Source organism: Neofelis nebulosa, chromosome 8, assembly GCF_028018385.1.
Source record: "Neofelis nebulosa isolate mNeoNeb1 chromosome 8, mNeoNeb1.pri, whole genome shotgun sequence".
NCBI lineage: Eukaryota > Metazoa > Chordata > Mammalia > Carnivora > Felidae > Neofelis > Neofelis nebulosa.
Genome location: NC_080789.1, coordinates 138,198,491 through 138,222,116, shown reverse-complemented (window position 1 = coordinate 138,222,116; position 23,626 = coordinate 138,198,491). Strand labels below are relative to the sequence as shown.

Here is a 23,626-nt window from a genome sequence, read left to right as displayed (position 1 = left end):
CAGCTGATATGACACCACATGGTTGCTCCAGACCTGGTATTTGGCAGACATTTTTTTTCAAAAATGGATGAGGTGAGCTTGTCACTTTAAGAAAAACAATCGGTAGTCTTTGTTGTCAATGATAAAATTTGAGCTTTCTTTTTTTTTTAAATTTTTTTTTAACGTTTATTTATTTTTGAGACAGAGAGAGACAGAGCATGAACGGGGGAGGGGCAGAGAGAGAGGGAGACACAGAATCCGAAGCAGGCTCCAGGCTCTGAGCCATCAGCCCAGAGCCCGACGCGGGGCTCGAACTCACGGACCGCGAGATCGTGACCTGAGCTGAAGTCGGACGCTTAACCGACTGAGACACCCGGGCGCCCCAAAATTTGAGCTTTCAAATAAAAATTAGAATTTTGGAAATTCCATACCTGTCACTGTGAGCTTGAGACTTTCTGATACTTTCCTAATAGGATTGTTGGTGATATGAAAGAATGTGATTTTTTAAAAAATCTTTAATGTTTATTTATATTTGAGACAGAGACAGAGAGAGAGAGAGAGAGACAGAGACAGAGCATGAGTGGGGGAAGGGCAGAGAGAGAGGGAGACACAGAATAAGAAGCAGGCTCCAGGCTCTGAGCCATCAGCCCAGAGCCCGACGCGGGGCTCGAACTCATGGACCGCGAGATCGTGACCTGAGCTGAAGTCGGACGCTCAACCGACTGAGCCACCCAGGTGCCCCATGAGATTTTTATAATTTTATCTGCAACGGGCCAACATTCAGAAGATCTACAGAACTCAGTGAACCAATATTGTCCAAAGGAACAAAGCAGAGCATGACACAATCACGAAGCCCAAGAGTGACCAATGGATTTTAATGTGACAGTACGAGAAAGATCATTGATGTGGCTTCGGATCCCACACTGCAGCTAACCTTTGAGAAACCACCACTCGTGGAATGTTGATATAGTACCGAAGAAAAATACCCGCCAATACCTGAGTCATTTAGACGTTCTCCGTTTCCAGCTGCGTATCCGTGTGAAGCTGGGTTAGTCTGTACTTCATATCAAAACATCCTCCCACAGACCAGTGCAGCAGAAACAGACATGCTTCTACAAAACCAGACACACGAAGCGATTTGCGAAGTTGTTTTTATTAGTTTTATTAATAATCAATTAATAAATAATAATAATTAATAAATAATTTATTAGTTTTATCAATAATTAAAATTATTATTTTTTTTATTTTAGAAATAGATCTCTCATAAAACTACAGTATATCTGTTAACATGCAATGAGTTTTTTACTCCTATTTTTTTAAGTTACAAATGAATGTAGAAAAATATAGCTAGATACTTGAATTTTTCTCCAGTTGTAATTTCAACTCCAGAACGTACTGGTTGGTGTAGCCCACATACACGAAGGCCTTTTGGCGTTCTCGATAATTTTAAATGTGTAGATGGGTCCCAGGATCAAAAATGTATTCTCGGGGAGGGCTGCAGGGAAAGGATGGCAGAAAGCCATGAAATAAGAGCGAGTTTCCTAACCAGTGAGGCTGCCACAGCTTAGCCCATCCCAGCACTGTCCTTTGTGAGTCATGAGTACCTTTGTTTAAAATCCTTACTGAGCTCTCTTTCAACGTGCCTTTTTGAAGAACTCGCTTAGGGTGAGGGCTGGATGTTGGAGCCACGGCACGATGATCCAGAAACCTGCAGACACCCATCGGCCACTTACCCTCTTGCGGGTGAAGTAGGCAGGAAGCGAGAACGTATGCGTCCATCACAGGGACTGTCTCACCAGCTCTCCCACGATGCTAGCCCTTGGGTCTCCAGGACACCATGTCGCTTACACGCTTGTGTCCAGTGGTTCCTCGGCCTCCTGCTACTGCCCTCGTGTTATCTCATGACTACATCCCCTTGGGGGTGCGATTTCAGCTTATGAATTCTGGGAAGACATACTCAGACCGTAACATCCAGCTCATCAATTCTTCCATGGATCACGCCTTTGGCTTCCTATGTAAACCCAGCCCAGACCCAAACTGGATGAGCTGGGTGTCATTGCCAAGCCCAAGGTCACTCAGACTTTCTATGTCATCATCTGGGAGGTTTGTAGTTCTGCATTTCCCATGTGGGTCTGTGATCCATTTTGGGTTACTTTTTGGGAAGGGCGTAAGGTCTGTGTCCAGATTCACTTTTTTTTTGCACATGGACGCCCAGCTGTTCCATCACCGCTTGTTGAAAAGACTACCTTGTATTTCCTTTGCTCCTTAGTCGCTTGTGTTCTGCGAGTCTATTTCTGGGCCCTCTGTCCTGTTCCATTAATCTATGTGTCCACACTTTCGCAGTCCCACTCCATCTTGATTACTGTGGCTTTACAGGAAGTCTGGTGGTGTCGTCCTCCTTTGCTCGTCTCCTGCCATATCATGGTGGTTCTCTGAGGGTCTCTCCCAGTTTGGATTTCCGTGGATTCCCACAGGCAGCGTGGCCTCTTGTCACTAGGTGGGTGGTCATTTCCCCAGGCTCCCTGCGGGCAGGAATGTGTGCTCGGTGAGCATCCCATTTTGCGTTCTTGAGACCATCTCCTCTTAAAAATACCCCCTTGCTTCTGCTCTTCTCCCCCAAAACCCAGGTCCAGACTTTCAGACATGCCTTTGCCTGTCTTCCCATTCATCAGAGAATAGAACGTGACTCCCCCACCGCATCTGAGGAGATGTGCCCTTCCTCATGTCCTTCTCTCCCCTCATCCATCAGGCTGCAGCCACACTGGCCAACTTTCTGTCCCTTGGCCATGCCACGCCCTCTCCCCACCCACCGCGTGGGCTTTGAGCCTGCTCAGCCTGCCTGGCGGGAAGGCACCTCCTTCCCTTCAGGTCACCCTCCAGTGCCACCTGTGAGAGAAGCCTTCCCTGACCACCGCTGTGGAGGTGACCTGTCCGTGCTCTCCCCGCCAGCACCCCTGTGTCTTCCTTCATGGCACCTGTCACAATATCCACGAATCTCATCGTTTGGTTTACTCGCCAGCTAGCTGTCTCCGGGAGGGAATCCAAGCTTCTGGAGGCCTGGGAGTTGCCTGTCTTGTCCCTGGCTCTATTCCCAGCTTCTAGAACAGTACTTGCACACAGTAGGCCCTTGATACATATCGAGGAGTGAACACGTTGGAGGAAAACCTTCTCCATTCATGTTTCTTCTGAAGGTGAGAAGACAGTCTGCTTCCACCTGAAGGAGAAAGCCTTTGTTCGTTCTCTGAAAACCCTCTTGGGAAAGCGAGGGCTTTCAGGCTTTGGGAATCCGGACAAGGAAACGAGTTCCCTTCAGGCCAAGGCAACCTCTGCCTTTCATCCTGCCCGAACTTTCCCAGAAGGGAAACTGCTCGTTTCACTGAGTGCAGGGTCTGGCGATGGGGCAGGAGGAGGGGACAGGGAGTCCCCGCGGGGGGTTCCCAACAGCTGCCAGTGGGGCAGGCAGGAGCAGCTCACACACACACACACACACACGCGCGTGCGCGCACACGGGCGCTGGCCGCAGCCCAACCCTCCACCGGCCCGTTCCTGGTGCCGGACTCCTGTTCCAACAGCGCCCGGCCCCGGGCAACCGCGGGGCGGGGAGTCGGGGTGCCAGAAGAGCCCTGCTCCTTCTTAAGCGCCCGCCAGTCAAGCCCGGGCCAGACGGCCAGCCAGCCGGCGCCCCTAGTGCGGCCACCTGTCCCCCGGAGCCCGGCCGCTGCCACCGCTCCCTCCATGGCCGACCAGCTGACGGAGGAACAGGTGGCCGAGTTCAGGGAGGCCTTCTGCCTGTTCGACAAGGACGGGGACGGCACCATCACCACCCAGGAGCTGGGCACCATCATGCGGTCCCTGGGCCAGAACCCCACGGAGGCCGAGCTCCGGGACATGGTGGGCGAGATCGACCGTGACGGCAATGGCTCCGTGGACTTCCCTGAGTTCCTGGGCATGATGGCCCGGCAGCTGAGGGGCAGGGACAGCGAGGAGCAGATCCGGGAGGCCTTCCGCGTGTTCGACAAGGACGGCAACGGCCTGGTGAGCGCGGCCGAGCTGCGGCACGTGATGACCAGGCTCGGGGAGAAGCTGAGCGACGACGAGGTGGACGAGATGATCCGGGCCGCCGACGTGGACGGGGACGGCCAGGTCAACTACGAGGAGTTCGTGCACATGCTGGTCTCCAAGTGAGGGGCCGCCCGGCTTGGCCGAGGGCTCTGCCTCCGGCTCGGGCGGGAACCTCGGCCTGGCATCGCTTCCTGCACCCCTCCCGCCCGCCTGGGCTCTGCTTCTCCCCCGCCCGGGTGATTCCACCCCGCTTCCTGCACCTCACTCTGTCCCCTTCTCTCCTGCCGACCATCCCCCGGCCTCTTCTCAGCCGGAATGACACGGGCCACCCTCGAGCCCAGCAAACGCCAGGTGCCTCTGAAACTCAGGAGTAGCAGTGACGTCACTGCCCTGACGGTGACCTGGGGAGGGCGCAGCGTGGCGTCACAGAGCCCTCTGGGCTGGAACCTGCGGGCCGCTTAGCACTGGGGCCAGGGCAGCGGGAACCCCAGCGCCTGGGGGGTTTCAGAGCCTCTGTGGCCGGAAGGCTCCCTCTGCGGGCGGGAGGGGCCTGGCCCGGGGGAGAGGCTGACAGAGACATTGACACTTGAGCTCCGGCTTCCTGGGAGACACCCCCTCTTTCCACCGGGTGCTTGCTTGTCTGCGATTCATCCTTTGAGGCCGGTAGTAAAGCTGGGCTCAGTTGTAACATGTTCCTGTTCAACTTCACGGAGGGAAATATGAGCGAGAGGGAGAGGGAACCACAGGGGATAATAAAACGTTTGCGTCCCCGTCGTGGCTCCTTCTGTTCTGGCTCCGCGGAAACGATCCTTGTTGCTAGTCCAGCGTTTAAATGAGGCGGGGTCTCCATTTTTGTGCGTTTTGGAGAGGCGATGAAACCTAGCAGTGGAGAGCGTAATGAAAAGAGAGAAGCCTAAGGAAGGCAAACCTTGAATGTTTATTTCAAGTAAAATGGAGAAGTCAGTAGCAAGGAGCAGTTAAGAGGCAGCACAGAGCCCTGGAGACCCAGGCGGGTTACAGGTGGGAAGGCAGCCTGACGGTGGGTTTCTGTCACCTGCGGTCTCCGGGATGTGCCATGCTCCGACGGTACAGGACCAGGGCGGGGGGGGGGGGGGGGGGGGGGGCGGGGGGTGGATGCGAGCCACCTGTCCAGCCCCTGAGATGGTTATTCCCGCATTTGCTGGCATCCCTCAGAGGCCGCACCGGATCACCCGGTGGTCAGAGAGACCTTGCCCAGGTTGAGGCGGTGTTTGGTGCCGTGGATGCTGCCCCGAGGCTCTCATCAACTCACGCAATGGCTGTCGGCCCTGGAAGGGTCACAAAGCCCCTGGCCCATCTTGCCTTAAATCCTTTCCCCCAACACCCCGTCCCCACCACGCGTGTTTCCTCGTGTGTACAATGAAGAACATGGGCACCGGGGCCAGACAGACTGGACTCTCCAGGCTTGTGCCTGCAGCTGGCTGCTGACGGCCTGGAGCGCTCTGCTTCTCCATGAGGCTAGCAGGTGTTCCCGCAGCCCCTCCTGGGCGCTGGGCACCGTCGTGAGCACCCTGCGGGCACAGGAGCCCGCCACGAGCCTGTGCACGAGCTGTGTCAGCAGCCTCCCCGTCTCGCAGACGAGGAAGCTGAGACATGCAGAGCTTGAGAAATCTGCCAGATGCCCCACAGCTGGGAGGTGACGGGGCCGGGATTGCACGCAGGGCTGTGCCCTTGGCCACACTGCGCGGCCTCTCCATTGTCCCTTCGCCTCTGCCGTGACTGAGGACTCTGATAGTGCCTCTCTCGAGCACCTGTGAGCGTTAGAAATCATCTCCTTAACATACCCGGCATGCAGTAGGCGCTTAATAAATGACAGCTGCTGTTGCCCTCGCCTTTAGGCGACCCCTGCAGCTCTAACTCTCCGTGTAGCCTGGCGACTTGGCCTTGGCCTCCACCAAGGAACTTCCGCCCCTGAGTCCAAGGGAAAAGACGAGGCGGGAAGGGGCTGGGGCCGAGAGGACGCTGAGGCAGGGTCTGGGGCAGGAATGCCCCAACGCAGTGCAGCTGGGAAGGCCCTCCCGGCGTGGGAGAGGAGGGCGGGCCTGACTGCAGGCCCTTTTGGCTGGGCCGGGGACTGAGCCTGATGGAGCTGAGCCTCCCCGCAGCCCCTGACCTCCGGGATTGGCAGAACGCCTACGGGTGGTGCACTGGCAACACGTCCACGTGCCGGATGGAGCGTCCAGATGTCAGGGCCGCCGCTCCCTCGGGGCGCCCAGCTAGCCGTCACCGCAGTGGTTCAGACGTGCATGATGGTCCCACCTGCCAGGGGGAACACTGATGTCACCCTCCAGGGACAAAAGGATTCCACCTCCTAAATGCTTCAGGAAGGGAAGGGGCAGGTGAGGGACCGGCTGGCTTCAGAGGTCTTCCTCCACCGTGCTCAGCGTCAACCAGGTCCCCGCCGTGGCGCGTGGGCCTGGCTGGAGAGTGGGCATTTAACCCCTGCTTTCCCGCTGTCGGCCCAGCTCAGCGCTTGCGAGTATGGGGGACCTGTGTGCCTGCTGACACACAGCTAGAAGGGGATGAGGCGTCTCTGTGCGCCTTCCACCCAGCCTCCCGCTGATTCAGCTGAAGCAGGTCTTAGAATCGCAGGCGTCTTGTGGGAACTGCCCTGCGGGCATTTTAACAGGCTTTGGGGGCTCCCGTGGGGAGTCCATGGGCCAGCGCAGGAGCGAGCGGTTGTGCAAAGACCTCCTGACGAGCCCCTGACCCTCCTTCAGGTGTTCCCGGAGCCGGGCTGCGGGTGAGGGCCCAGGCAGGCTGGAAAGAAGGTGACAAGCTCCCCACCACCCCCAGAGACCCCCAGAGACCCCAGACCACCGCCTGCCGTTTCCATCACTTCCATCATGACGCCAAGCAGCAGGTAGGACACACACCCTCCAGGATCCCTCAGATGCAGATCACTGATATCAATGGGGTTCTCTTCTGTTCATAGGTGGGAAACAGAGGCGGCAAGGTCAAGGTGGGCCAGAGCTGAGAACGTTCCCTCCTCTCCCCTCCCCTTGGTTTTACTCTCCTGAATGCGCTTTTTGAAACACGTTCGCCATCGTCCCTTCTCATTCAAGCAAGGTCATCAGCCAGTTGGGCCACATGGCTCAGCCCCTCCCCCAGCCTGAGGGATTAGGGACAGGGACACCAGCCCGAGGGGACACGGTTGGGCAGGGGCTCCCTGATTCTGTGGGGTCCCCTGCCTTGGCTGGTGGTCCAAAACCCACCGTGCGTGTGTGAGCCCCTGGCCGTGCCTGGAAGGCACACGGGGCCCTCCCGGCAGCCACCTCCATGCGGGACATGGCTCTGACTCAGTGAGTCCTGTGTCACTCGTCAGGCTCGGGCCCCTCAGTACACCTGTGTCTGTCTTCAGCCCCCTCCACACGTCCCCTCTGTCATCCTTCCTGTTCGTCCTTCCCACACGGTCAGGCCAGGACCTGTCTCGTGTCCCCTGACATCAAGGTGGATATCTGTAAACTGTGGTCCCCATAATATGTAGGTCCCCAGCCTTGCAGGAGGTCAGGCAGGGGGCAACCTGGGCTCTGGAGCACCAGAGAGGAGCCCCTGCAAGGTCCTGGACTAGAGAGAGTCCCGGAGGGTGTAAGGACCCTGCAGACCAGCTTCCTTTGCAGAGTTTCTTAGGAACAACCACCCCTCCCCCACATTCCCTGTTTTTTTTCAATCACTGAAGAATTGGACCTAACCTCCCTTCGTCCCCCCAAAAGGTGCTATCTGACCGCAGTTTCAGAAGAACATTCCATCCAGCCCTGGGGAAGGAATTTATAAATATTACCATAGGCTTCTCATACCAAGCCTCTCATAAATCAGCGCTCGGGGCTCCTGGACCTCCCAGACTATATAAAACCACTCCTGTGTTTCCAATTTTAAGTCAAACACAGCCCAGCCCTGCTGGCCTCTGTTGATCCTCACGGATTCCTGGGGCTGATCAAAGGTTCCCCCAGCCAGCCAGCTAAAAAACAACTCTCTGGTGCCCGTTGGAGAATTTAAAATGAAAACGCATGTATGAGGTAGGGACTGCCCCGTGGTGAATGGAAGCAGTGGGGGAGACGGGGTGTGTTTCTCCCCCAAAAGGCAAAGCACAAAGAGAAGATTTCTGAGGAAGATCTGGGCCCCGCCCACCTGCAGACCTCCCACCATCTGCTTTTCTGGTGGTTGTTTCCCTAACAGCTAGGAGCCTGGACCCACCCAGAGGGGGCAAGGGAGTCGGACCCGGAACCAGAAAGGACCCTCCCTGACCCTCTTGCCAAGTGCTGGGCGCCGGGAGGAAGGGACAGTTGGGGATGCCCCATGGGAGTCAGGCTCGGATAGACCTGGGGAGGGTAACACGGTGTCCACACCCCCAGGAGAATGTACCTACGGGGACGGTCAGCAACGAGGTTCTTGCACAGTCCCCCAAACACCTTCTCTCGGGTCTTCTGTTGCTTTCTAGTGTGTTCCAAATTAGCAGGGAGGGGACAGGAGCCAGGCACTTGGTCCAGAAGCAGGGGAAACACCTGAGCTAAATGTTGGGCGGGTGCAGGCTGGCCACCTCGTGCTGCCCTGCAGGGCTGGAGTAACCGAGCATCGGCGCCCCCCACCCCCGCCCAAAAACCAGCCCGTGCAAGCCTGCCAGCCACAGGCGGGGCTCGCCCCTCTCAGTCCCCGCTGAACTGTTCTCGTCTACAGGTCACTACATGCCCCCCAGGCTCCAGTTTGGACGGCTTCCCTGTGATAGAGGCACGGCTCACTCTGAGGGAGATGCTTACCCCCCTCCCCCCACCCCGGGACCCTGTGAAATGCTGCATGAGCGGCCCTGACTCATTTACGCCTCAAAACAGGTGGTGTGGCAGCTATGCTTATGAGCCCATTTCAGAGAAGGGAAGACTGAGACCTCGAGCGTTCAAACAACGTCCCCAAAGTCACACATCTAGTACATTCGAGTTCGAAGCTGGGTCTGACTGGCTCCAAGCTCCCCCTTCAGCACCGCCACCAAGAAGCTTCTCTGAGCAAGCAGCCTGAGACCGGGGGTAAGCTGGTCTTACGGAAGCTATGGGAGCTGCAGCAGGGCGGCAGAAGGCATGGAGCAAGAAAGGCCTCGGAGAGACCACCGCCACTGGGCAGCATTTGGGCAGCCAGCACCTGGAGGAGAGAAAGACCTGGAACAGTGCTGAGGAACCCAGGAGCCAGGAGCCACGAGAGCCACTGGGTCACAGTTCAGGTGGCCTCAGAGGGGGTGCCGTCAAAAGGTCCTGGGGGCGCCGGGATGGCTTCGTCGGTTGAGCGTCCGATTCCTGGTTTCCGCTCAGGTCACGATCTCACGGTTTCGCGAGTTCGAGCCCCGCAGCGGGCTCTGTGCTGACAGTGCGGAGCCTGCTTGTGATTCTCTCTCTCCCTCTCTGTCTCTCAAAGAAACGTTTAAGGAAAGAAAAGAAAAAAAGGCCCCACAACCCAGGGCACCTCTTCACCCTCCCACCCCGCTGCTGGCGGTGAACGTGGGTGTGGGCGCTGCTGCTCCTCCTGGGAAGCAGAGGCAGCCACGTCACCAGGACAGAATATGCTCCAGCCGCATCTTTGTGACAGGAGATGTGCATCAGTACAGAGCTCTGTGCAGGTGTCTCTCTGGCCACAGCTGGGCCCAGGCCTCTGTCATCGTACAGAACAGCTGGGCAACGTCTGGGCCCAGGGAGAGCCCTGCCTCCCACCCAAAGTCACATCGCAGGGTCCAGGTGATGGGCAATCAGAAAAGACACATGTCCTCTATTACAGGTTGAATGATGTCCTCCCCCCCCTCAAATTCAGACCTCAAAATGAGACCTTAGTTGGAGACAGGGTCTTTATGGAGACAATCGAGTTAATATAAGGACGTTAGGGGTGGGTCCCCAATCCAATACTGTTGATGTCCTTACAAGAAGGGGATATCTCGAGACAGAGGGACGAAGATGTGAGCACACGGGGAGAAGACGGTGTCTGCGCGCCCGGGAGAGCAGCCCCAGGAGGAGCCAGGGGCGCCCACACCCGGATCTCAGGCTTGCGGCCTCCAGATGTGAGGTGTTTATGGCCCCCGGGGCCAAGGTGGCTTGTGACAGCAATGCCAGCAAATATGTCCCCAGAGGGAGGCTGGACGTATTCACAGACCCCTTTCTTCCTCTGAGCCCCAGCACGGCTGCTGGGGGCCCGTCCGGAACTGACTTCCTCCTGGGCTCTGTGGGCAACTCAGCCAGTCGGACGCCCCTGGCTCTGGAGAAGGTGCGGACAGGAAGGAGGGGGGAGGAACATTCCACACGGTGCAGGGCAAGGCTTTCCATGCATTCTGCCGCTGCGTCACAGACTCGGGAGAGGCTGTTGGTGTCGGAAGCCTGGCTCAGCACGTCGGGGGGGTAGTCAGCGTGACGAGGCCCAGGGAGGCCCAGGTGCGGCCTCTCCGTCCCTGTTCACGGACACACACAGGCCCGAGGTGGGGATAGACACGCCCCCCTGTAGAGCCTTAGATCCGCTCATCGTCTCAGGTTATCTGGCCTAATCTCCCACCCAGGACCAAAGGCCTCAAAGGGACAGCGTCCCGGAAAGGTGGCAACTTTGTACGTCCTCAGAATGCGTCCATCTAGGAGAGCTCAAGGCCAATTGTCCAGCGGTCGGGTAACTTTGATCCTTCGAAACCGTTTCTTTGTGGGGTCTGAAATGTGCCTCCGTACAGCTTCACTCACTGGCCCTTTCTTTCCTTCTGCCTTCGTTCTAGACACATTCCAGAGCAGGGGACAGTACGCGTTCCCACATCTCCGGGTGTCCATACTTCAGAGTGCTGTGGATACGATCGCACCCCCGCCTGCAGCCTCCCCTCATCTCCAGGGTAAGCAGCACTAACTCCTTCAAGAGCTTCTTTGGATGACACGTGTTCAGACTCCCTCACCTCTTGACCCATGTCAGCTTTTCTCAAGCCCTCGTGGTGACGCATCGCCGGACCCCAGCGGCGTTTGACCGGCGTCTGTGGCGATGGGGCCACACGTCCCCATCCTGAACACGGCACTTCTAAGAATAAAGCTCCGGGTCAAACCACACTCGTGTTCCAACGCTGTGTCCCTCCTTCAGCCGGTGTCATCGAACGCATGTGCGCGCGTGTGCTAGGCTTCAGGGGACACAGGTGCAGATCAGACAGCACACGATTGCACGAGGGACAGATGGAGAGGGGGTCTGAGAGCGTAGAGGAGAGGGGGCCTGTAGTGCTGGGCGCGGAGGGGCAGGGCCCTGCGGGGAAGAAGGAAGCCACCCAGCCCCGCCGCGGCCGGCCCTGAAGGCGGCCAGGCAGATGCGGTGGGTGGGGAGGAGGTGGGCAGGCCTGGGTTTGCTGTTCCCCGGCTGAAGGAACAGCGTGGGAGAAGGCACCACGTGCTTCTGCCTCCTCGTTGTGCAACGACCTTCTAGGCGTCCTCACAAACTCGGCTCCGGTGTCTCATCCACTGGGAAGGCTGACTTTCCCATCCCCCACCCTCCTGGTTAGATCAGCACCTTCTCTCTGTCATCCAGAGCCCTCGCAGCAGATCTGTGGCCTCTGCGTGTATCTGGTGACATCAGCCTGACCCATTGGTCTCCCGTGTCCCCGCCGAGTGGCCACCCCTCCGGCTGAATGCCTGGCACAGAGCCCGGCCAGAGTCGGTGTCCACAGCAAGCGAGCCGCGTGGATGCGTGGTGGCCGAGTACAGCCCAGTGAGAGGCGTCAGCACCATCGTAGGAAGGTGGGCAGCGGAATGAGGTGATGAAAAGCTCCCTCTGTCATTCCGGGGGGCAGGGGGTGTCCGGGCTGGATGCTGCTCGGGTCAGTGCTCTCCTGTCACTACCCCGAAATCCTGAGTGGCTTCTGAATTATTAAGAATGAGGGGCCCATGGGGCACCTGGGTGGCTCAGTCAGTAAAGCGTCCGACTTCGGCTCAGGTCGTGATCTCGTAGTTTATGGGTTCGAGCCCCACGTCGAGCTCTGTGCTGACAGCTCAGAGCCTGGAGCCTGTTTCAGATTCTGTGTCTCGCTCTCTCTCTGCCCCTCCCCTGTTCGTGCTCTGTCTCTCTCTGTCTCTCAAAAATGAATAAATGATAAGAAAAAATTAAAAAAAAAAGAATGAGGGGCCCACATTTCTTTTTAGGCTGGACCCCCTAAATCATGTAGCTGGTCCTGCGCATCGTGACATCCTTAGCTGGTGACGCAGGGGCCTGCCACGCGGGGGACAGTTCAGCAGGTGCGTGGACTGTCAGGTGCCCACAGAGGGCACGGAAAAGTGGTCAGAGGGAAGAAGAGAACCAGGCCCTAGAGGTACAGAGGACTCAGGAGGGGAGGGCTTCAGAGAGAACACTGTGTGCCCCGTGTTCTGTGGCCCAGGCTGTGGTGAGGGTGCCTGAGTGTTTGCCCCTGGGGCTCAGGGTCCCACCGGTTGAGGCCTAGATCCGCTGAAGGCCTGCTGTCCTCAGCCCGTCTCTGTTCCCCCTCAGCCCCTTCTATTCTCTGACCCTGAAGAGCAAAGCAGATGTCCACACAGAGGCTGGTGTTTGTTTCCACGCAGCCTGCTGGCACATTTGCCTTGTTCTTCCGGCAGCTTCTTTCTCCAGAAAGCACTGCTGGGATTGCCAGATTAGCATCGGAATGGGGAGAGGGCCACTCCTACAATAGCAATCCCCTGTGGACGGAAGAGAGCCGGACATCAAATGATGCCTTACCTTCCAACCCCGAGGCACGCTCCGCCAGGCCAGCCGGCTCGGGCCCCTCCACAGCAGGCTTAGAGCTCTGGAACTTTCCCGGGGCCTTCTCAGCCAAGACAGCAGATCTCCTTGGGGAAGAGGTCCTAATAACTAAGAAAGTGTGATCGGCCTGGCCTGCGATGGTAAATTCTCCCCCACCGACCCCGTCTCCGATGGCCATCACCACCACCACCGATGGAGGAAAAGAAAATACTCCACAGTGAGTGGGTTAAGGCCTTTCGGTTCAGACAGGGAGGTTAGACAAAAGCCGGGAAGGTGTTGGTTCTCTTTTCTTGTTGAGAACTGAACCACAAGAAACGGTCTGAGACGCCCACCGGGAAGATTCTGATGAGTTGTGGCACAGGTTTTGAGATGTCTGCAGAGACGAAACTGGAGTGAACGCGGCCTGTGTGAGAGGACTGATCTCTGTGTATATGGTGGTGGGGGCGGGGGTCGTTGCATCCCCGAAGCCTCATCCAGTGCTTGGCCCCGGGGGTGTACGTAAGCAAGTGTCTGAGGTGACGCACGAAAGGTTCTTTAGAATATCCCAAGAGAGACGGGCCCCATTTCCAAGAACCAGGCTATCCAAATAAAAATCCCATCCAAAGTCCACTACCTCGTTTTAAAAGGAAGCTCTCAGTTCTTCAGTCCCGGGTCTTTGTGGCCTTACGTGAAGCCCAGACCCCGCACAGTCACGGCCTAAAAAATACAGCGGTATTTTTACAGGAGTCGCTCCCAGAATGGGGCAAGACTCCACTTGTAACATAAAACCCGTGAGGAAACTTTACTTCTGTTGCCAAATAGAGGTTCCCACTCAAAGGGAACCAGAACAGCCAAAGAGGTTTTGCAAGAAGCAAGCCCTCTGTGGAAACCGCTGCGGGGACGTCAGGAAACTCCGAGGAATGGCTGAAAACAGATTTGTTCCACTGAGAACACAGTGACTTGAGCAAGGCGAGTGAGACTGGGTGTGGGAACCTGGGCTTGTCAACATTCTCATTTCTAGCCTTCGTCACCGTGTGGGGCAGGGGACGACAAGAGGACAGACCCCCCACGTGGGACTATGTCCTTGTGTGGTCTCCTTCCCTACCGTGAAGACAAAGCTATACTGATGGCATCTGGAGAATGAACAACCAGGTATTTATTTCAATGCAGCTTGTTCGTGCGTTCGTTCGTTCATTCGTTCATTTGTTCATTCATCCATTTGTTCATTCATTCGTTCATTCGTTTGTTCATTCGTTTGTTCGTTCATTTGTTCAATCATTCATTCATTCATTCCTTCATTCACTCGTTCATTTGTTCGTTCACTGATTCATTCATTCATTCGTGTATGAGTCTTACAATTAATTACGTGTTGAATGTCTGCCAGGAGCCAGGCGCGAAGCTGTTTGCTAGACACGGAGACACTCCCGTCCTCAGGTAACTAATGCTGAGTGAACCACACACACTCTGGGGAGCTGCAGACATCTGGGAACTCAGTGGCTCCAGCACTGAAGCGTCCCCAGGGGAATTGCAAGAGACGCGTGGTGTCCTCAGGACGGTACAGGCTGTGTGACTGCATATTCCCAGTAGGTGAGAGCCTCAGGTTTGATTAGACCTTGACAGAAAGTAAATCCCACACTTCCTATTTTACATCTGGTGATCGCAAGAATTTCCCCGGCCCAGCTTCTGGCTCTGTCAATCCCAAACCTCATTTCTCTTCTGCTTCAGAGGGCTCCTTTCTCTTCAGAGGGCCCCATCCCTCTGGGGCCCTGCATTCATGTTATAGTAGCATCATGGGCTGTGTACCTCCATGTGATCATGCCAGTGGTGGTGGGAGTACTCCTGAAAACTCCTGTCCTAGCAGGACATCTGTGTGCACAGTGGCTGGTCACACAGGGAAGGGACGGTGGATGTGGCCGCACTTAAATAGTTGACCTTTGCAAATTGTACAACATATGACCCTGGGGACAATTGTAGGGCCCCTCCCAGGCTAGGAAGGGGTCCCAGGAGAGAGGGCCCCTGAAGCAGAAGCTGGAGCTTGCTTTCATCAAGGTAGACACGTAGCCGGGTGAAGGACTGAGCCTTCAATATCCTTGACTCCTCTCGACTTATCCTGCCCAGTGCAAAGACAAGTCGTGATGATGGCCTGGAGGTTGCCTCAGGTCTGCGTCGAGAGGCACAGACACACATTTAAATCAGGCTCTTGATAAATGCCAATAAAAGGTGTTGTGACACTAGACCCTTGCTTCTTCTGTTAGGTCTGACCTCTTCTCTGCCTCTCCACGGTCCTCTCCCATTTTCCCGATGTGTGGACTTCTCTCTGCCAGACCACTCTTTCCGAGGCTTGCTGCCTTCAGTTCTCTTGGTAAATCTACTCCTGGCTTTCTTTCCATTCTCAACATATGTAGACCTATATTGTTCTGTCTCCTCCCCTCTGCCCTCCTCCTCCCTTCCCCTCTGCCTTCCCCTCTCCCCCTTCCCATCCTCCTTTTCTCCTCTCCCCCTGTCTCCTCCCCTCCCATCCTCTCCCCTCCCATGCCTCCCTTCCTCTCCAATCTCTCCTTCCCGCTCTACCCCCAGCCCCCTCCCCTTCTCATCCCCTTCCCCCCACCCCTTCTCTTCTCTCTTCCTCTCTCTCCTCTCTCTTGCTTTCTTGGTCATCTCTCTATTCCAAGATCTCTGCCCCGCTGTCTCTTTTCCCCTCCTGGCTTTTACTCTAACCTTTCTCTCCATTACTTCTGCCTCTGTGTGTTCAGATCTTTCGCTCTTGGCTCTTTCCCCCAACTTTCCCTGCTGCCTGCCACTTCTTTCCAAATACAACCCAACCTCCACTCTGTCCTAAAATATTTTTTTTCCTATTTATTCACTACTTGTTTAAGAACTTGATCTGGAGACAGAGCCTTACTGCAGATTGGTTTTCCTTCCTGAGGCATGAGAGCCTTTGAGCAGCCCTTCCCTTCTGGCTACAGCACAGGGAGCAAGGCCAGAAACAGTCGGAGCTTGTCCAGGGCCCTTTGCTGTTGTTTTTTCAGGCATGCCATAGAGGGGAAGGTCTCTCGGTACATCCTGTATCTCAGACGCAGTGGGGAAGCCAAGAAGAGAAGCCCATGGCAGTTGTTTGGGAATCCTCCTCAGCACTTTCTTTTTATTCTGTTGTCTGACTTTCTACAGAAACCTACACCTGTATGTGTATCACTCAGTCAAGTTCTGCTGGAATGCCTTCTGTGAGCTGTGAAGAGCAAAACCAGTCCTTGTCCTCAACAAGCTTATTCTTTAGTGTCTGTGGGAATAAACCTATTACCTGCAAACAGTCAGAGGACATGTAAGTAACAAAATGTATGCTGCTGACCATAAACGCACTAACTCAGAGAGAGAGAGGGAGAGCCTAGAATCAAAGAAGATTTTAGGAGGGGTGGGGCTGGTGTTGCCCCCGCAGGGGGAGTGGGCTTGGAGTCTGCAGAGGGAGATGTCTGCAGAGGAGGATGTCTTATAGGAGGAACAACAGCACGAGCAAAGCCACACCTCGGGCACTAACCAGCATCCAAGGAGAGCAGGAGACAGCCTGAAAGAACAGTGATGGTAGATGCAGGGGTGGGTAATGTGGGGCTTCCACAGGGTGGAGACAAGGCATTGGGGACTCTTAGTCTGCCTGAGTGGCTAGAACAAAATACCAAGACTATAGGACATAAGATCAACATATAAAAATCAACTTTATTTCTATGTATACTAGCAGTGACCACCTGGACACTGAAATTAAAAATAAAATACCATTTACAATTGCTAAGAAAAATAATAACAATACCTAGGTGTAAAACTAACAAAATACACGTAGGACTTTTATGACAAAAACTGCTGAAAAAAAATCAGAGAAGATCTAAACAAATGTAAAGACATACCATGTTCATGGATTGGAAGACTCAACATCTTAAAGATGTCAATTCTCCCCAAACTGACAGACAGGTTTAAAGCAGTTCCTATCAAAAGCCCAGCAAGACTTCTGTAGATATGACAAGATTATTCCAAAATTGGTATCAAAAGGCAAAGAAACTCCAAGAGCTAAACAATTTTGAACAAGAATCATACAGTGGAGAAACACAACAAATGAACAAAGAAAAAAGTAGGCAAACCAAAAAAACTGACTCTTAACTACAGAGAACAAACTGATGGTTACCAGAGGGGAGGTGGGTAGGAGGATGGGTGAAATTAGTGAAGGGGATTAAGAGTACACTTATCATGATGATCACTGAGAAATGAATAGAATTGCTGATTAACTATATTGTACACCTGAAGCTAATATAACACTGTATGATTCCTATACTGGAATTAAATGTTTTTAAATAAAAAATTAAGAATCATAAAGTGGAAGACAACAGAACACCCAATGTCAATACTTACTGTAGAGCTACAGGAATCAAGACAGCAGAGGATTATTGGCTGAGGGACAAACACATAGATCAATGGAACCGAATAGAGAACCCAGAAATGAACCCACATGAAGATACCTGAGTCATATTCTGATTCACTGGAAGGCAGAGAGCCTTTTTAAAGAAATGGTGCTGGTGCAATTGGGTCAGAAAAAAAATTACTTCAACCTAACCTAAGTCACACCTTATACAAAAATTAGCTCAAAATGGATCACAGACGTGTAAAAAAAAAAAAAAAAAAAAAAAAAAAAAAAAAAATCTTTGGGACCTAGGACTAGGCAAAGTGTTTCTGGATTTGATACCAAAAATATGATCAAAAAAAAAAAGGAAAGAGTGATACACCAGACTTCATCAGATTTAAAACCTTATACTCCACAAAACACCCTGTTTAGAGAATGAAAGCACAACCTATAGACTAGGAGAAAATATTTGCAAACCACCTATTTGACAACGGACTACTCACTGTCTAGAATATATGAGGAATTCTCAAAATGCAACAGTAAAAAAAAAAAGAAGAAAGTTCCAATGAGAAAATGACAAGCCAAAGAACCTGAGACATTTCACTGAAGATCTACGAACAGAAAATCAACTCAAGAAAAGGTTCTCAACATCATCATTCATTACGGAAATGCAAAGTAAAACCACAATGAGAGCTCACTCTCTCCAGAATTATTGAAACAAAAAACAATAGCGAAACCAAATGCTGGTGATGAGGTGGGGAACTGGATTACTTATGCATTACTGATGGGGATAGAAAATGGTACAACCACTCTGGAAAGGAGTTTGACATTTTCTTAAACACACACACACAAACTAAACGTGCAGTGATCCAGTAATTACACTCCTAGGCATTTATCCCAGAGAAAGAAAAACTTATAGTCACATTAAAAAAAAAAAAGTAATCAGATGCTTTATAGTTGCTTTATTTGTAATGGCCTCCGACTGGAAACAATCCAGACATTCTTCAATGGGGGAACCGCAAATGGTGGTTCATCCACATGTGGAAAATTACTCATCACGGAAAAAAAAAAAAAGGAACTGCTCATACACACAGTAACCTAGATGAATCTCCAAAGAATTATGCTGAGTGAAAATAATCTAATCCCGAAATGCCACGTGCCATATGATTCCGTTTAGACAGTGTCCTCGAAATGACACAACTATAGAAATGGAGGACAGATCGGTAGCTGCCAGGAGTTAAGGTAGAAATGGGGGCTAAAGTGGGCGTGGCTGTCAAAGGGCTTCAGGAGGGATCCAGACAACGATGGAGACATTCTGGACCTTGTGTGCTAACGTCAGTATCCTGGTTGTGATACTGGACTGCAGTTTTGCAAAATATTACCATGGGGAAAATTGCTGAAGCGTGCGTCGAATCCCTCTCCATTATTTCTTAAAGTTACACGTGTGCTGCAAACTTGTATATTACGAGCTGAAAGTCTGGGTAGTCAACAGGCTACCAAATTTTACACTCAGTGTGCCGAGAAGTTGCTCCCCGAAAGGGAAGCCATTCTTGGGCCGGTTACTTGCAGTCACAGGCAATGCAGCCACAGACAAACGCACAAATTCTGTCATTTTACAGATGTGCCAGAGGGTGGGAAAGGTGGAGAAGCTTTGACTGAAGGCATTGAGAAAATCCTCACCCCCCAAATGAAAATAACGAAATAAGAAATGAAATACGATTACTTCTTTGAGATTAAAGACCAGAATACAATACAGTATCTCAGTACTATTCAGTACAGTAAATCCAGTGAAACCAGGTTTCTTTTTCCTTTTTAAACATTGTTTTTTAATTTTAAAATAAGCTTTATGCCCAACATGGGGCTCGAACTCATGACCCTTAGATCAAGAGTCACATGCTGTACTGGCTGAGCCAGCCAGGTGCCCCTAAAGCTGGATTTCTAAGCCTCAACATATGGTCAGTATTTAATGTTAATTTTATGGAGAACTGTGTAAATATCTCCAAAATATGTGTTTTACTAGAATCCAGCTAGGGAGAAATATTAATAAAGTACTTACTACAAATTTTTTTATTTTTATTTTTTTAAGTTTATTTATTTATTTTGAGAGAGACAGAGCGTGAGCGGGGGAAGGGCAGAGAGAGAGGGAGACACAGAATCCGAAACAGGCTCCAGGCTCTGAGCCATCAGCACAGAGCCCGACGCGGGGCTCGAACTCACGAACCACGAGATCATGATCTGAGCCAAAGTCGGACGCTTCACCGGTGGATGCTAAGCCACCCAGGTGCCCCGGGATTTGGATTATTTTAAGTAGTTTATTATTTTTTTTTAACGCTGAGAATAACATCCTGGTGTCCGTTTTATTTGAGACAGAAATAATAACAGTGTGCCCATTTAATGTATATCCTGTAGGGGTGCCTAGGTGGCTCAGTCGGTTGAGCTTCCAACTCTTGATTTCGGCTCGGGTCATGATTTCAGTTTGTGAGTTCAAACCCCGCCTTGAGCCTGTACTGATTGCATGGAGCCTGCTTGCTATTCTCTCTTTCTATTTCTCTCTTTCTAACCTTCCCTGCTCACATGCATGGGCTCTCTCTTTCAAAATAAATAAATAAACTTTTCTTTTAAATGTGTCGTTAAAAATAAGCAGTTGCTTAGGAAAAGCACATCTGAACAGAGACTGAAGAGAAAAAAAATTAATTAATTAAAGTGTACAGGTTAATGTTCGTTCGTGTGTTCACAGAGCCGTGAAACAATCACCACGATCCGATTTTGGAACGTTTGGCAGTCAGTCTCCACCCCACTCACACACCCCCGCGCGCACCCCCAGCCCTAAACAACCACTCACCGATCTGCTTTCTGTTCCTATCAATTTGCCTCCAGACAAGAATTCTGGACATTTCATATCAATGAAATCAGAAACGTGTGGTCTCTTAGGACCGCCTGCTCTCACTTAGCACGACGTTTGTAAGGGTCATCCGTGTGGCAGCGCGTGCTAGGACTTCATTTCTACTTATTGCTGGATAACGTGCCATCGTGCGGATCTGTCACAGTTCGTTTATCCCCTCAGCACCTGATGGACATTGGGTCGTCTTCACTTCGCGGCTATTGTAAATAGTGCCGCTAAAAACATTCGCGTAATTTGCATGCGCGTGGATGACGCATTCATTTTCTTGGGCTCACGCCTACGAGTGGACTTTCTGGGTCATATGGTGGGTAATGCTATGACTAACTTTAACCTGATGCCCCTTGGTGATTATTTAAGATACTTCCTGTTAGGAAAATAATTGGTCAGAACATACGGGCCTCTTTGAGGACTCTGATGCATGGTGACAAATAACACTCCTCAAAATTATACCAGCTTCTGCTGCCTTAACCGCGAAAATGTGGGGTCCAGAGGCTCTTTAGGGCTCAGACCCACAGCCATCCCATCTCTGTTTGGACCTGCAGGGTCTCCCACGGCAGCCCGCTGGACAAGGCTTAGTAGAAGGAGCCAGAAGGTCTGGGTTCCTCTCCCAGGCCTGCTTCTCGCTGCTGGACGGGCCACCCGGAGGAAGTTATCTCCTCCTTGGCGAAAGGAAGAGAATCCCAGGAAGCTCCTCCCTCCCCTGGGATGAAAGGGGCCCTCAGTGCTGCGGCCACGGCCTGTGGGGTTCTCTCTCCTGAATGTCCCCCCACCCCAAGGCCGGTGTCTTCCTGGAGGCCGAGTGGACAGGCCGCCCCACGGGTCCGCCCGGTCGGCCGGCGGTCCACGCGATAAGGGGCTGAGGGGAGCCCATGTCTCTGGCCCGGTCCACGGTGCCGGTGCCTGGATGGTGACCGGGGTTCAAAGTCTCTACCGCAAGCCCCGCGGAGCACCTGTCCCAGGGTTTATGGGAGATTGCACCTGCCTTCAGGGTGCTGAGAAAGTTATCAGAGGCCTGGAACCGGGAATCCGGCCTGGGGCCTGGTGTCAAGATTCCATCAGAATGAGACACGCGTCCCAACCCTCGTGTGGGGGCCACAGGGCGGAGCGGGTCAAACGGACACACCCCTCGTCCGGAGAGACACCTGTTCCCGCCAGAGGAGACCTGAACGCTAGCTCGATTTCTCTTGCTAGGCACAGAGGGCTTATCCGAGAGATGCAGATACTTAACTAACATGTGCTGTTAGGTGTAAGCGTCTGCCATGTCCTGGGCACGTGACACATGTCACTGGTAGTCCTCACAGCAATCTTGAGGGTAGGCCTTGTGCCTATTTCCCAGGTGAAGAAACAGATTCAGAGAGGTTAAGTGACTTGCCTGGGGCGCTGAAGCCAGAAGGCAGCAAAGCAGGGCTCAAAGCCAGGTCTGGCCCGTGCCGACATCTGTGACGCTCTTTTCGTTTCATGACGACATCGGGGATGTGACCCGGGACCCACCGACAGGTCTTTCCCCGGGCCAGGAAGGACCCGCCGTGGGCCGGGTGGTGAGCGGCGGGGGAGGAGAGGGCGAGCGTGCTGAGGTCCTGGCCCCACCAGAGCCCGCGGGGGACCCACCTGAGCGCCCTCCCGGGCCCTGACGGTCTGGCCCGCCTCGTGTCGCTTTCCCCTCTTCCCCTGCAAAGCGCCTTGTGAAACGGGTTTTGCCTCCAGCTCAACTCTTGAGCCGAGGGAAGCTCTCGGGCCTCCTCGGGGTGTCTGTTGTTGGTGACAGGAACCGCTCGTGATGAGTCACCCCCAGAGCAGTGTATCAAAGAGCGGGGCAGACGCGGGTGGGTCTGGAGAGTGGCCGGTGTCAGCTCTGGGAAGCCGGCTGCTGGCGTGAGTCTGTGTGTGGGACAGAGGACAGTCCCCCAGGGAAGGAGCCTCGGGTCAGACCGCTGGCTGAGCAGAAGGCAGTCACGTGGCTCTGAAGAAAGCCGTCTCCATCTGTCTGGGAGCCAGGGTGCCACAGTCGGCGGGCACCGCTCCTGACCCACGAGGCCCGGCTGGGGGCCCCCGGGGAGGGACAGGGCCGGCTGCCGGTGGTGTCAGAGGGCTGAGCCCCCAGCAGGTCTGGGCGTCTCTGGGGGACGTGCCCGAACCCGCCGGCCTTTAGGGAGAAGAGCAGTGTTGGCGTGACCACCATCAACATCGTCACCGCACGCCGACTGCTGTGGCCCCCACGCCTGCGTCCTCCCCAAACCCACGCGTTGAAACCCAAGCCCCACTGTGATGGTCCTAGGAGGCGGGGGCCTTTGGGAGGCGATGTGGTCCCGAGGTGGACGCTCCGCGAGGGATTAGTGCTCCTGCAAAAGAGACCCCTCCCACCGTGTGAGGACACATCAGGGGGACGACGTCGTCCTGTGGACCGCGAAGAGGGTTCTCACCAGACACCAGAGCTGCCGACGTCTCGATCCTGGACTCCCAGCCCCTGGAACTGTGACGAATGAACGTCTGTGGTGTTTGTTCCAGCAGCTCACCAGACAACAGCCTCACGCTTGCCCCTCATCATTCAAAACATTCTCCCTGTGGTGTGGACCACGGTTCTCTCTACAGCGTCTAGCTAAATTAATACTCACCTATTGGATGAACTCCTAGCCTTAGCTGAGGGTCCGAAGATATGGCGAAAGGCACGAAGAAGCAGGAGACAAGGTTCCCGCCCTCAAGAAACTTGCATTCAACGCAGGAGTCAAAATAGAGACTCACTGAGAACGATGCCCAACACCACACTGTGAATTGTAAGACTGTGTGGTTTACAACTCAAATAGTATTAGGGGTTTAGAGAGGACAGAACACCGCAGCATTTAGAATCCTAGTTAGAGGAATCGGGGGAGGCTTCCCGGAGGTGGTGAGGCCCGAGTGAGTCTTTGAATGATGGGTTCAGAAGACGGAAGATGGACATTCGAGGTGGGAGGAGCAGCATGAACTCAGTACTGAATTCAGAGCTGGCTCTAGGTGTGTGGTTTATTCACTCCTTGGCCCCAGCACCATCGTCTACTCAAATAGTAGACGGTGGGGGGACACCATTTCTTGAGTGCTCACTAAGTGCCAGGCACCTGATGTAAATTAACTGCTTTAATTTTTGCAACAAAACTGATCATTACCCCCAGCTCCCGAATAGGAAAATCGGGGCTGACAGAGGTTAGGGAACTTGCCTGAGATCATACAGCGGAGTGGCCGAGAGGATTCCAACCTGGCCGTGCCAGGGCCCTTCCGTGGGACTCGCTGTGCCCCCACCCCCACCCCCCGGCTGGCAGTAGCCAGCTTAGCTTTGTGCTCTGCCAGACGCCCCTAAAGGATTTTCCCCTATCCCAGCCACCACTCCTTGAAAGGCTGCTTGCACTAGGAAGCCTCTCCTGACCACTGTTCGGTCACACATGCTCACTCCTCCCTTGGGTTTAAAGCTCCCTGGGGCCACCGTGCATCTTGTGATCGAAAGTGTCTTTAAATTAACATGGCGGTTGGGGGGTGTTAGTCCGTTGGGTGGCTTGGGTGGCTCAGTCCGTTAAGCGTCCAACTCTTGATCTTGGCTCAGGTCA

At 53.7% G+C, this 23,626-nt stretch overlaps 1 protein-coding gene and 2 long non-coding RNA genes across 8 annotated transcripts; all 3 read left to right on the top strand.

Annotated features, from left to right (window-relative positions):
- The first annotated feature begins 3,524 nt into the window (after positions 1-3,524).
- On the top strand, positions 3,525-4,811 carry LOC131483639 (calmodulin-like protein 3). The gene has a single exon (XM_058682003.1). It carries the CDS (start codon positions 3,715-3,717, stop codon positions 4,162-4,164), a length of 450 nt encoding a protein of 149 aa, XP_058537986.1. The 5' UTR covers positions 3,525-3,714; the 3' UTR covers positions 4,165-4,811.
- Positions 4,812-5,150: 339 nt separating this feature from the next.
- LOC131483640 (uncharacterized) lies at positions 5,151-11,989 on the top strand. Of its 6 annotated transcripts, none has more exons than XR_009247826.1 (4): positions 5,151-6,419; positions 6,801-6,943; positions 8,755-10,704; positions 10,816-11,989. It is a non-coding gene; the product is annotated as an uncharacterized LOC131483640 (long non-coding RNA). The 6 variants fall into 6 exon arrangements; XR_009247825.1 differs by having other exon boundaries at positions 6,801-10,704; positions 10,816-10,915; positions 10,993-11,989; XR_009247824.1 differs by having other exon boundaries at positions 6,801-10,704; positions 10,816-11,206; positions 11,590-11,989.
- Positions 11,990-12,130: 141 nt separating this feature from the next.
- LOC131483641 (uncharacterized) lies at positions 12,131-20,501 on the top strand. The gene is made up of 3 exons (XR_009247829.1): positions 12,131-13,923; positions 14,156-14,358; positions 19,890-20,501. It is a non-coding gene; the product is annotated as an uncharacterized LOC131483641 (long non-coding RNA).
- Positions 20,502-23,626: the final 3,125 nt, after the last annotated feature.